This window comes from Idiotropiscis lumnitzeri, chromosome 8 (genome assembly GCF_059441095.1).
Source record: "Idiotropiscis lumnitzeri isolate Australia: NSW breed Sydney's pygmy pipehorse chromosome 8, RoL_Ilum_1.0, whole genome shotgun sequence".
Classification (NCBI taxonomy): Eukaryota; Metazoa; Chordata; class Actinopteri; order Syngnathiformes; family Syngnathidae; genus Idiotropiscis; species Idiotropiscis lumnitzeri.
This window is the reverse complement of record NC_142398.1, coordinates 6,035,872-6,050,245: the sequence shown is the minus strand read 5'-3', so window position 1 is coordinate 6,050,245 and position 14,374 is coordinate 6,035,872. Positions and strand designations below refer to the sequence as shown.

Below are 14,374 nucleotides of genomic sequence, written 5' to 3'. Positions count from 1 at the left end.
TCCTCGTTTTTAATCAACATTATTTTAATATGTTCCTCATATTAAAAAATGTTTTCCCTGTTTTTTAGCCCACCTTTTGGAGTGCAGCGTGATGGCTGCCACCCACAACTTCCTGCGTGTGGTCCGACTTGATGAAATGAATGAAAGCATACGACCCCATCCCACGAGTGACTGAAAAGTCTTCAGTGTTAAAGTAGTTAGCTTTCCAGTTAGCCTTAGCGCTCATATGCTAACAAGCACTCCCCACCATGCTGGCCAATGAAGCCCAGAGCTGCAGACCCACCGCCTCGGCCATATCCTCCCTCGCCATCACGCCGCCTCCGCCCCCTTTGCCACCCCCGCCCCCACCTCCTCCGCCTCTCGCAGTGGCCCACCCCGGCAGGAAGAAGCGTCGGGTGCGCAGCTTTTTCTGGAAGCCCATACCCGAGGAGAAGGTCCGCGAGAGACCCAACATTTGGACACTGGCGGGGCGGCAGCAGAAGTACCAGATCGATATCCGCTCTGTGGAGGAGCTGTTCGGCCAGCAGGAGGAGGCGGGGACGGGTGGCCAGGGGGCAACGCCTGCTCCCGGGACAGCTGCCGGTGTTTCCCGATCACGATCGTTCAAGGAAAGCAGCAAGGAAGAGGTGAGTCTTGACATTTTGATTGGCATAGCTGGTGAAGCAATGATTGACATGTTGAATGACAAATGAAGACTAAGATAAAATGAATCTTTAATCATCCCCAAATTCAATAATGGATAGATATACTAAAACCCTTCCATCGCGGGTTTGCAGTTCTGCTGTTTTTGGCCACTTCTAACTCAGATTTGTTGTTTTGGATGTAATTCCACTTTCCGCCACTAGATAACGACACACTGTTGTTCATTAACATTGTAATTTTGAAAGAAGAAGTTTAAAGCTCAAGGTGAGCCTCATTTTTGCTGAAGAGATGAGAAAGAGATTATTGAATGTCTCTATCCTCTCCTATCTTGTGTTTTACGCCTACACAAAGTTGCCGGTTGGTTTTATAATTTACATCTTTGGGTATGATGTATATTTTGAGGTAAAAAACAATTATTGGTTACTGTAAACACATAGCACAAACGCAACAGTATATTTGTCTTATCTCTTGGTCTTGCTCACAATCAATATAATCAATGTTTTTAAATGTGTAAAATTAAAAGTGTGTTGAAGAACCTTTAACCAATAACCAGTATCTTGTAATGATTATTTGTGATTCCTTTCATGATAATCTGGTGTTTCTGAGTGTGCAAGAGAAGCAGAGACGGTTCCACAAGTGTCAACACAGCAGCACAATGCATCATGCTTGTTGCTATGTGTACTACTACATAATTTGCCAGGAGGGACTGGTAAGGTAACGGTGCCAGGTTACTGGGAGTTTATTCCTTACTTATAGTAACATGATCTGCAATTTGATTGTGTAGGCAAAAGGCAGGCGGTCAAACATTGTAGATTAGTTGTTAGTCATTAAAAAAAATATACAACCTGCGCAGTTAACGGATCAGTGTTGAAAAGTTATCTACCAAAACACCTACTGCTTAAACTCTATATTTAACCATAGGTGCTGCTTTTTTGGTGGGCAACATAGTAGTGATAGACCGATATGCTTTTTTCAAGGACAATACCGATACCACTTATTTGAAGTCACGGAGGCCGATAACCGATATTTGAAGCCGATTCATTTGTTGAAAAAAGGGTGGAAATGGTGTCAAAATTTTGAAAAATGAAAACTCTGAAACTTGACTGCGTTTAAATGCCTTTTAGCACATGGTTATGAAACAACTTAAGTGGTTTCCAACATGATAAAGCTTTTTTAGATCATAGAAAATTTAGTTTTAAAAGTCTAACAAAAAGTGAATGGAGCTCACAGGCTCAGCTGCATGTCTAATATGCTGTTGTTCGACCCAGCTTCTTTCATCTTACGCAGCTGGCTAAGGTGAAGCCCTTTCTTTCTCAGCAGCACAGTAATCCATGCCTTTGTTTCTGCTACATTATTGTAATGCACTTGACTTTGGAGTCAGCCAGTCCTCCCTCAAGCATCTTCAACTGGTGCAAAATGCTGCTGCTTGTCTTTTAACTGGATCTCAGTAGACGGATCACATCACCCCAATCTTGGCCTCTCTTCATTGGCTCACAATGCACTTTAGAGTTCGCTTTAACATACTTATGTTCGTCTTCAAGTCTTTTCATGGCCTCGCCCCATCATACTTCTCTGAGCTCCTCCACCCCTACGCACCTGCCCGCTGCCTCAAGTCTGCGGGCCAAATGCTGCTGGAGGTGCCGTGGACTAAGCGCAGTTTCGTGTCTTTTCTGTTGCCGGTCCTTCTCTATGGAATGAGTTTCTATTAAATGTTAGGCAAGCCCCCTCTCTGTCCATTTTTAATACCCGTTTGAAAACACATTTTCATTCTTTAGCTTTTGCAGTTCTGTTGTTCTTCTGGTTTGTGTTTTAATTTGTGTTCTAATCTCCCGCTAATTTATAGTACACCATATGGGAAGTGCTTTGTTACAGCTCCAGCTGTTGTGAAATATGCGATATAAATAATTGTATTGCATTGTTTTGTATTATAGTTCAATGAAAACAAGCATCCTTTTAAAGTTTACTACAGCAACTAGTTTTCTATTTGTTGTGAGTTGTAGTAGACATTTATTAAAAATTCGGCATTGTCTGTTGCCTCCCGTAGTGCATGTGACTCGAGGTGAAAAAAAGCAAAGAGGCAGCTTACTGCTGATTGGCAGCTACCCACTGGACAAGGAACCAATAAGATGGTGCTGAGGGTGGGTCAATCTGCTTCTGCAGGTAGAGCCACAAACACAGGAGAGAGAGAGGAAGAGAGAGAGAGAGAGAGAGAGAGAGCGAGCCGATGCCGATAATCGGCCCCAATAAGTCTATCACTACAAGGTAGTTCAAATGGGTCCAGCATGTCCAGCCATCCATTTTATGAGCCGCTTCCGCATTCATTCAACCATCCTCGCTCACACTAAGGGACAATTTGAAATGTTCAATCAACCCACCATGCATGTTTTTGGAATGTGGGAGGAACCCGCAGTAAACCCACACAGGCATGGGGAGAACATGCAAGCTCCACACAGGAAGCTCGGAGCCGGAATCAAACCCTGCACCTCTGCACTGTGAGGCCATCGTGCTAACCAGTCATCCACTGTGCTCCCCTATGTCTGTGTGTGAATATTATATACAGTATAGCATATGCTCAAGTAATTAAAGTTACTACCTGTTTTTTTTCCTGATGGCGGGGAGTTCACTATATGAGGAGCTGCAACTAGAAGTGTTTAACGGAGGAGGCGTCTATATTAGGAGAGTTGTTTGACTGAGGAGCGGCATTGATTTGAAAAGAGCCATCTCTCTTTGAGGAGCTGTCTATTTGAAGCGAGGCGTCCAAGAAGAATAAGAATAAGAGAGAAGAGCAGTTTATTTGAGAAGAGGAGTTTCTTTATAGATGGGAAGTTTACTTCAGATGAGTGGTCTGTTTTAGTAGAGGCATGAGTTTCAGAAGAAACATTGTTTTAAAAGTGGTATTTATTTGAGTAAAAATATCTTTCTTAAAAGAGGAGTCTATTCAGAGAGCCGTATCCATTTTAGGGCAGGATTTGAGGAGCCGTTTTTTGGAGAAATTTATTTAAGGTGAGGGGATTGTTTCAGGAGTGCCAGCTATTTGAAGAGATGGCCGTTTTATTTGAGGATGAAAATTTGATGAGTATTGCTTTGAGAAGAGCCGTTTATTTGAGATGAGGAGTTTATTTAAGGTGTAGAATTTAGCAAAAATTTAACAACGAATTTAGCTGTCTTAGGAGAGCTGTTTATTTGAGGAGTTTTCGGCGAGTTGTCTGTTTTAGGAGAGGAGTCAATTTGAGGAGAGGTTGTTGCAAGATAGGTGTTTATTTGAGGAAGGTGCGCATTTGAGAAAATACATCTCCCTTGGAACAGATGTTTATTTGAGAAACTGAAGTCAATGTGAGGAATTAAAAAAAAAATGTCTCAATTGGAGAAGGAAGTGACATCGTCATCTACTGGCCTGGCATGCACACCGCAGCGTATTTCGACTTTCTGTTTGATCTTTGACATGTCGCCTCCTTGTGTCTGGTTGCAGATCAGCATACTGGACTCCAAACGGGGAATGAACGTGGGCATTTTCCTCAAGCAGTTCAAAAAGTAAGTCCTGAGTCCTGTTGTTTTTTTGGGGGTTTTTTTGGTCTGAAACAAACTGAAAACAGTTTTCAAGCACTAATACTTTCATAGGATTAGTGTCCGAATACGTGTTTGTTAATTAGCTCTGTCACATTTCTATTGTTTGTCCTTGATTAGATTAGAATCAGATTACGTAAACACAAATGTGTCGCCCACGTTGCGAAGTGACTGCTGCTCGGTCGACTGGAATGTTAATCCGGCCTGGACGTACGCATCATTGGCGAAGCAACTTGGAACTTGGAATATTAGGACTTTTCCCTGTGGAATAAATACCACTTTTGATGTCACTCATGATCAATTTAAAAGAAAGTCAGTTCTTGTGATAGTAGTTGCCCCAAGTGGAGGAGTTCAAGTGTCTTGGGGTCTTGTTCCAGAGCGAGCTGAGGATGGAGCAGTAGATCGACAGACGGATTGGTGCAGTGATGCGGACTCTGTATTGGTCCATTGAGACGGAAGGCGAAACTGTCAATTTACCAGTCGATCTACGTTCGTACCTTCACCTATGTTCAGAAACTGTGGGTCGTGACCAAAAGAATAAGATCCAGAATAAAAGCGGCCCAAATGAGTTTCCTCCGTAGGGTGTCGGGGCTCTCCATGAGAGATAGGGTGAGAAGCTCGCTCATCCAAGAGGGACTAAGAGTTGAGCTCCTCCACGTTGAGCCAAATGAGGTCACTTGGGCAACTTGTCAGGATGCAACCTGGACTCCTCCCTGGTGAGGTGTTCCGGGCATGTCCCGCCGGCAGAAGGCCCCGAGGACGACCCCGGGACACGCCGGAAAGACTATGTTTTCCAGCTGGCCCGAGAACGACTGGGCATCACTCTGGGAGAGTTGGAAGACGTGGCTGGGGAGAGGGAAGTCTGGTCTTCCCTGCTGAAGCTGCTGTTGTTGTTGTTGTTGTTGTTGAGCAACGAGATAATTCGGGTTAGTGCTGTAGGGGTTGGGGTTGTGAGACATCTGGCAGATCAGTCATAGAAGTCCATCACTCCCATATGAGAAGCGTTAAAGCAGGGTCCTTCCTCATAGTGTCAGGAGGAGTGGGTTCAGCAGACGGCCTGTGGATGCGCGGGCAATCATAGATGATGTGCTCGGCAGTTTCGTCGCCCAAGCCGCATTTTCTGCAGATTGTGTCTGTAGCTCGGTCGATCTTGGCTAGCCAATATTTGAGGCTGGGGTGGTGGCCAGATCGGAGGCGGCTAAGTGTCACCTGGTCCCTCCTCTCGAGGTGTTGTTCTGCGAGACGATTGACTTTCTCTCTTCTATCACCGTAGATCCGCTGAGTGCGTTCATGGGACGCCGGGCCGCCCCTTGTCGCTTTCCGAATGGTTGCTTTAGCGGAGTCATAACGGTGGTCGACTGTAGTTTGGTCAGCGTCCGTCCCCTGACTCGCCTGGGTGTCTCATGGCCGACTATACCACACTGGCTTGGGCACCAGGTGAAGGTCACTTGGCATCCTCGCTCCGAAAGCACCGATAAGGCTTGAAGTATCATCTGTTCATCGTTGTCTTTGCACGGTCGGGATGGGTGCGCTGACTGGATGCGAGTCAAAACGGAGAGGCTGTCGCTGACGATTCGGGCTTTTTGCACATGTCCTTCGGCCTGTATTTATTGGAGCGCCTTAACCATTGCTTTGATCTCTGCTTGGAAGGAGGAACACCATCTGCTGGTGGGAATGGCGAAAGAGCGGAGGACTTGGGGGTCTCTGGGGTGGCCAGTGGTGACGACGATTCCACCACCGCCTGTTGCGGTACCGCCCGTTGCTGATCCATCAGTATGGAGGACCAGGTCGAAGGTGTTCCAGCCTTCCTCCAGTCGTTGCAGGGCCCACTTCTTGTCGGCTTCCACATCTCCAGACTTGCTGCCGGAGGTCTCGAAGATGTGTCCACCTGTCTCCAACCACGGTGGGAGAGGTTCTGGCTGTTGGGGGGGGCAGGTGTTTTGGAAGATGGACTCTCCTGCCTTTTTTCGCCAGCTGGGCTTTTTCGTGCGTTGGATGACTTTTTGAGTTGCTACTTGGTATAGCGTGGGTTTTCTGGGTCGAGGCGTTTTGACTTTTCTAGCGCTATCACACCAAGCTGAGCAAGCTTCGGTAGGTCCGCTTCCGCTAGGATCATCTCCACCGGGGTGGTTTTGACGTTGGCTGGCTTCCAGCTTCTCCATCGTTGACGACGAAACCTATGGAAGCCAGGCCGATACAGCGTATTCGACAGATGCCCTGCCGGTTGCTATGTAGGTGGCTCTGAGGGTGCGTTTATCATACCCCTACTCTGTAGTCGCCAGGCATTTCAGAGCCCCTGCCTGCCTGCACAGCTTCCCGCCGATGGTCGCCGCATGGTGGGCGAACGTCAGCTGACGGTCATAGATGACGCCTAGGAACTTCGGGTGTGGGTTGTACTTTAGCTGTTGGTCGTTCAACTTTAGGTTGGGGATCCAGCTCGCCTCGTGGGTGTTGGTAGAATAGAAGGAGTATTCCGATTTTTGGGCCGAAAGCTTCATTTTCCACTTTTGACTCCATTCTGCTATGTGGTTTAAGGTTGATTGGAGGCGTTGTTCAGCTAGTCGTAGGCTCGAGGACTGGCTCCACACTGCCACATCGTCGGCATAGAGGCTGATTTGGTGGGTGTCGAGGCCGGTGGTGAGGTCGTTTATGTAGAAAAGGAACAGGAGGAACAGAACAACACTGACCGCTGCGGGACTCCTTGCTTGCTGCAGTTGCTCCGACTCTCCCAAGAGATCAGCGATGGTCGCCAATGTAGAGAACGGTGCTGAAGCTGCTGCCCTTGAGACCTTGGATGGGGAATAAAATTTTTTTTTTTTTTTTTAGAAAAATTGTCAGACCTATCAAGATGGGTGTTTTTCTTTTTCTGATGAAGTTTTTTCAATTGAAAAATTCTCTCATTGTTGTATTACGATGACAATTTTTTGTGAGGGCGGATGGAGTGGCCTGTTGGATGCTTGGTCATCAAGATGAGATGATCTGTATAGCTTTTCATGCTGGAGCAGTTATTCTGCACATCTGGAGTGTTTCATATATTGCCTCTGGGGCTATTTATAGGGATGTCTGTTGCCACTTTTTTTCAGACTGTTACCAGTACCAGTATTCATTCTCACTGATATTGATGACTGATACTTTTTGTGAATGATATATAAAATTTCATTTAACACAATGGCAAAATATGTGAACAAAGACCTCTCTTTCTGACACACATAATAGTCCAATGTGTCAACGTTTTGCACGGCAGCGCAAACTACTGCCAAGGAAGATTTATTTGATGTTTCTATCTTTTATTTAGTTATTTTTTTTTGCCTTACGTATCGGCGGCTGGTATTGGCAGCTCGACACCTCGTATTGGTACTCGCCCAACCCTATTTGTATTGTTATTTGTATTCTGATGGATATTTATTGAAAACTGATCGAGGCCAGACAGAGACAGAAGAGGGGCAGAGAGAAAAAGCACAAGTATCAATGGAACCCTAGCTGTAAGCAAAACAAACAAAACACATTTCATGACTACGACAGCATTCCATTGGAATCAGGTTTTTATGTTGGTCATATTTTGTCCATAGTATAATAACAAACTACTTTCTTACGCGTTTTACATATTTCTGGCTTTATTTTAATATTATTTATGATAAAATTCTAACTTTTCTCCTAAACTTACAGCAAATTTTTTTCCGCAAAAAAATAGGACTTTTTCATCATACGAATATGCATCTTTATGAACCAAAGTCATTCCGTCAATGATGTCTCCAGGGCTTCCTGTGTTTTGTTATACGTTCTTTACAATTTGGCCTCTGTAAACAAAGCGCCTTTTGCCAACTTATTCAAAATGGTACACCTGTGGCTCACACTCCTCCTTTTTAGGTCTAATCGTTGCATTGTGGAGGATATACGACAAGGACACGGCGGGACGTACGGAGCCCAGCCCCTCAAAGACCTGCTTAAGCTGCTGCCCGACACAGATGAGGTCCATGCTGGAGCATGTTATTGCGTCACGCTGATGACAACATACAAAAAAAAATTCCCCTTTCCCTTCCGCAGATGAAGAAGCTGCAGGCGTTCCAAGGCAACCCGGACAAGCTTACGCTGGTGGACTCTTTTATGTTCTTGCTCATTCAAGTGCCTCGGTAAGTCCTTTCTTTGATTTATTTTTTTTCTTTGTCAGGGTGGATTATTGCAATTTGTTCAAGAGTCAGCTGTGATCAGATCAAGCTTCTAATTGTGTCCCATCAGTGGGATTTATCCAGTGCATTTTCAGATTTTATATGTGTGTGTACCACAATACGTCCTTATCACAATTGATCAAAATCACTTTACCATTACATATCAATGTTACAATATATTGATATTGATCGTTATTACAGTGTTTGCTTAAAATCATAACTGCAATATTTTAATACCATAAATATTGCAATCATTTTGCACTCCTCCTCGAATTATTTATACATTGGCTGAATATCACCTTGTGATATTGTTGTTGCAATGTATAACAATAGTGTATCATGAGTTACTCTACAGGGCGCCACAGTGGCCGACTGGTTAGCACAGTACAGAGGTGCAGGGTTCGATCCCGGCTCCGGCCATCCTGTGTGGAGTTTGCATGTTCTCCCCCTGCCTATGTGGGTTATCTCCGAGTATTCCGATTTCCTCCCACATTCCAAAAAACATGCATGGTAGCTTGATTGGTCACTCTAAATTGCCCCTAGGTATGAGTGTGAGCGCGGATGGTTGTTCGTCTCTGTGTGCCCCGCAATTGGCTGGCAACCAGTTCAGGGTGTCCCCCGCCTACTGCCCGAAGATAGCTGGGATAGGCTCCAGCACCCCCCGCGACCCGAGTGAGGAGAAGCGGTACAGATAATGGATGGAGTTACTGTACAATCACCACCCATAATTGTGATATTGAAATAACTATACATACCAAATGACATGACATCATCTTCTGTTTTATGTCAGGCTGGAGGTGCGCATCGAGGCAATGGTCCTCGGTGAGGAGTTTGTGCCTTCCTGCGCGCTGATGAGTCACGACATTGACGTTGTGCGAGTCGCCATTCGAGGTAACCGTGACGCACACAACCTGTGCCTCTGGTGTCATCTTTCAAGTGATCTCACTCCTGATATCTGATCACGCTGCTCGGTTATGCCAAGTGGACCAATTTTGCATTTTGCATGTAATAATGATACAGTAGATGCTACAGGACGATACATTGTTATATATACTTAGAAATAACAACACTCTGTGCGAACGTTAACGAACTGTACAACGTTATAACAATACACGGCACCACTTTGAGATAACAGTTGATGATGTTACAGGGTGATAAATTTGAGACTAAAATGTGAACTGTATTACCGGGAATTGAACCCCGTGGCCTCTGGCATGGCCAGTGAGAATGCTACCACTGAACAACCAATACTTCACACGTCGTGCCGGTGGGTAGTAATGTAGACCGACCTCCGCCAAGGCAAAAGCCACTAAGTTTTGCTCTATTGTTCTTGGAATGTATGATGATAAGAGTGTGCGTATTCCAACGATGATAGATTTTGTTCATGAAACCAACATTATAACAAAAACATGAAAGAACTGTCCAATGCCTTAGCGAGCCATAACAACACACCGCAACAACGTTACGGCAACAGCATTTGGCGATAACAGCTGGTATTGTTACATGGAGTAAATCAATGTGAGAGTTTTGAGATTCAGTTGCTGCCCCCTCTGATATATTACATTAAACTTACATTGCAATCCCAACCCTTAACAACGCATCAAAACGATTGATCTTGATCCACGGCGACAACAGATTTGAACATTTTGAGATGAAGCAGCTGCCATATCTGGAAACGTAAAATGCACTGAGTGGGAATTGAACCCAGCCTCTTGCATTGGAAGCGAGAATTCGATCACTGAACAACCAATGAAGACTGTTGGTCACCTCATAGGTTGTGGACCACCACCAAGGCAAGACATTTTTAAGGGATGGTATGGCTTGTAGTGTATCATTGGAATGTCTACATACATATTGCAATAACAAAATAAATAAAAATAGTAAGTAACGGTTGGTATGAGAAAATATGACATTTATTTCAAACATTTGGGTTCAACCTCAAACATGAGAATGTACTGCACTTGAGAAAAATAAATAAAAAAATGAATCAAAGCAGAGACAACTTTTTTACTTGATTCTGCCAGCTCCAAAGTTTACACAGATTTCTGACTAAATCACATTGAGCGAGCTGCCAATTACAGAAATTCATATCCGTTTTAATTTAATTTTCCCATTTTAAAAATTCTGTCAGGAACATTACAGCATGACTGCACATTGGAACGTTTTACTGTATCTTTAATATTAATGTTGCAAAGAAAAACTCGCGGAATGATTTACTCAGCAGTGACCTTTCAACAATGCACATACCTGCGTACACGTGCATTTTTAATTAAATGCTGGAACCTGTTTCAATTTTGACAGCCATTTTCAAGTGAAAATATGATATTATCACTCACCATAGCTTCACTTCCTGCGAACTTTGACCGTTATTCCCACAAGTATTAATGACTGTTAAGACAGTTACGACACCGTCTTTGCCATTCATCCATCAAATTTCCAAAGCATTTAACCTCACCAGGGTCGTAAGCATGCAGCAAGATTTGTCGTTAGCTGTCGTCTGCGCATTGTTGGACATCGTAAACTGGCGATGAAAAGTTCACTGTCTGCTGCGGTTAGCGTCAAGTACAGTTGCATTCAAACGTGGAGAATCTGAACAGGTAGCCACGCTTAAGTGATTCATAAAACATAAAAGTCCCGAACATTTCTTGTTCCAAATCACTCGCAAAGCTCAGCTCCGTAGTCCAGCCCCCCTTTTGTGTACACATGACCTCCGCCGCTTGACGAGTCTGCCAGAGCAGACCTGCAATCCACGGCAATCCCACCGGTCACTCGATCTCCTCCGGGATGTTAAAAGTGCTTGTCAAAGTCCACGCAATTTTAATATCCAGCAGCAAAGGTGTAAATACAGTTAAAAAGGAAAAGGCTGAACAACCAAGGCTTCATTATTAGCAATCCCATGGGTTGTAATGTAGACCTCTACCAAGGCAAAACATCTGCTAAATCTTGTTATTGTATCGTTCTCTTATGCATTCCACTAATGATGGATTTTGTTTATGATAACAAGACTCTGCGATAACGTTCGAGAACTGTCCAATGCCCAAACGATCCATAACAACACACTGCGCTAACGATACTTTGCGGTAACAACACTTGGTTAATGATAACGGCTGATAATGTTGCATGGAGATAAATTTCAAATTTGAATATTTTGAGACTTTTGGTGACACTCATACATTGTGATCACAATCCAGAACAATACATCATGATAAAAAATATTTTCTTACAATGGGATTAGAGATTTGAATAATTTGAGGCAGAGCTGCTGCTTCTAGGAAAATCAAATGCATCGGCCGGGACTCGAACATTGGCCTGTCCGGTGGCGTGCGAGAATTCTACCGCAAAATAATAAATGCTGTATATTCCTTTTCGCAGTAGACTAAAGACGTCAATGAACGCAAGGGATTTTATGGATGCTGTAGCTATTTGTGAGTCATATTTTGGCGTGGAGGGGCAAAACATTTTCCATAGCAATACTTTTGATTTGAAAACATTCAGCGATAACAGTTGATAACTCCTCTATACTTTGTGATCACAATCTATAATAATACGCCAGGAGTACAAATTTGAGACTAAGCTGCTGCCACCTATGTCAAAATGAACTGCATTTTTTGTTCCAAGAGACTTGATACGTCCGCTTGATCGTGTCATTGAAATACCTTTTCATCATTGCCTGGAGCAACACTTCTCACAGTTTTTTAAGAATAAATGTGGACATTTTGAGACAATGTTGCTGCTTAGCTTGTGATATATCGTAGTAATCCCTCATTATGATCAATAACATCACATTTCAACACAAAGAATTGGTGAGTCAGCTGCCACTATATGTGTAATTGTGCGCTGCATTGGCCGGGAATCGAACCCGGGCCTCTTGCATCGTGTACGCGCGCTCGAACGAGGAAGGAAACACACGACTGAATGAAGAAGCAATTGAGAGCTAAAATAAGCAATTCAAGTTTCGTTTAATTTGAGCAAAGGAATATAGTTCAATAAATACAGCAATGTCGTCAAAACCAGGTTTCCAGTCATCTCAAACACTCAATTAATTCCCCCCCCGTCAAATCCTTTCTCTCGCTCTTGTATTTATTTACTAAGCTCAGCTGTAGCTCACCTTGTGTGACAACAAGAGTGTGAGAAACGTTACAGTCTAATGCGCTCTCAGCATGCTATTTATTTTTTTATTTAATTATTATTATTATTATAATTATTATTATTATTTTTTTTTTGCTTGGGGCGGGCTAAGAGGGTTATTTGCACAGACGCAAGCGCTTTAAAAGGAAAAAAGTGTAAGGAGGGAACGGTGCCCAGGTCACAGATGAAGGACGCGGGACGGACCGACAAAATCAGGTGAAATCAAGCAATCGCTAAATTTAGGACGCTCAAAAAAAACAACAAAAAAAGCTTAATTGCGCTGACTGCATTTTACGGCGCTTGTTGCCAGCTGACACATTTGCAGTTCCTACTTATCAATTTGTCAGCAAACCAGGCTTACTCAAATGTGCTGTTTTAGCTAGTCAAATCTCTACTTTGGTTCTGATGTCACTTATCTCGTAGACCAAATTCTGCGCGCTAAGCATGCAATACAATGGACGATACATAACAATATATCCCGATAACAATTGCGAACAATTTCTGACTAAGCTGGTGCCATGCTTTGGCTGGCAATCAAACCTCTCGCCTGGCACTTAACAACCAGTGCTCAGACAGCACTCATAAGCTTATTTCTACCACACCGATTACATTTTTTGCATACATTTAGCATGTCTCCAATATATGAGGAGTGATGTCTTGATTGGATTTCACAGAGTTAATGGGTTGCGAGGAACTTCACGCCATTTTGCATCTGGTGCTGCAGGCGGGAAACATCATGAACGCGGTACGTGAATGCAACGCCATGCAAGGTGTCATAAGTCGTAAAATTGATTAAATGTTTACGTTTGTTCAGGGAGGCTACGCGGGCAACGCAGTGGGCTTCAAGTTGTCGTCGCTGCTCTCACTGGCCGACACCAAAGCCAACAAGCCGGGGATGAATCTGCTGCACTTTGTTGCAATGGTAGCCAAAAATACTTTAACGCATTCACACAATTGAAAATATGGTCATTTATGAATATCTTCATATAACATGTACATTTGTTTTGGATTCTACTTTCATTTTTTTTTTTATGTAATTAAGAAGTACATATTTTTAATGAATGACTTAGGTTTGTGACTTAAAGTTTTTTTTTTCTTAGTTATGTTTACATTTTTGTTAATCATTTTTACTGTATTACATACTTGTTTTTACTGTTTGTCAAATTTTTACATGTTCAATAAAATCTTAATATTTTTTACTTAATATTGCAAAGTTGCAATTGCTCCACGTATTTTATCACAATTTTGCGTGAAATTACTGTTCAAAAAATTGCATAATATTATTTGCTCATTCACTTAATGATATTTATTTATCATGCAATAGGTTTTATGGTCTTACATATTTTTGGGGGGGGAATTATGATACCTTTTTTTTCTTTTTTAAAATTTTTTTTTTTACATTTTTATGTTTTACATTTTTACTTTAATATGTTTCATGTTGGTTTTAATAATAATTTCCATGGCAATATGTTATATTTTTTTAACCCTTTTACTCAGAAATGTTCACTTTTTTAATTAGTAAGATTTCGGTTTCTACTGTTTTACTGATATGTTTCCTTTTACATGAAGAGACTTCATATTTTCTGATAATAATTTTAATGTTTTAATTACTTTGTTTTATTTTTACATTACGTATTTGAGCCTTTTTTCAGTAAATGTTTTAGAAACGTACTACGTATTGTGTTTTTGATACAATCATTGAAATCAAATTCTGCAATATCAGGATGGGGCACTGCTCATCTTTCCCTATCTGCAGACTAACAATTGTGCGTCTCATAGGAGGCCAAGAAAAAAGACGAGGCGCTGTTAAAGTTTCCGGAAAAACTGGTCCACATTCAGAGTGCAGCCAGGTAACGTATGAAAGGAAGAACATT

At 42.8% G+C, this 14,374-nt stretch overlaps 1 protein-coding gene across 2 annotated transcripts in view; it reads left to right on the top strand.

Moving 5' to 3' along the window:
* The window catches only part of fhdc1 (FH2 domain containing 1), a 35,035-nt gene that overhangs the window by 12,444 nt on the left and 8,217 nt on the right, over positions 1–14,374 (top strand). Inside the window, exons 2-9 of one of the 2 annotated variants that reach the window (XM_088302063.1) lie at positions 69–626; positions 4,112–4,173; positions 8,074–8,176; positions 8,251–8,336; positions 9,163–9,263; positions 13,175–13,245; positions 13,315–13,422; positions 14,280–14,350. In XM_088302063.1, the coding sequence (XP_088158189.1) occupies positions 249–626; positions 4,112–4,173; positions 8,074–8,176; positions 8,251–8,336; positions 9,163–9,263; positions 13,175–13,245; positions 13,315–13,422; positions 14,280–14,350 (980 nt within the window). In that variant the 5' untranslated portion in view covers positions 69–248. The remainder of the gene's footprint in view (positions 1–68; positions 627–4,111; positions 4,174–8,073; positions 8,177–8,250; positions 8,337–9,162; positions 9,264–13,174; positions 13,246–13,314; positions 13,423–14,279; positions 14,351–14,374) is intronic. The other variant, XM_088302064.1, reaches the window with a different exon arrangement.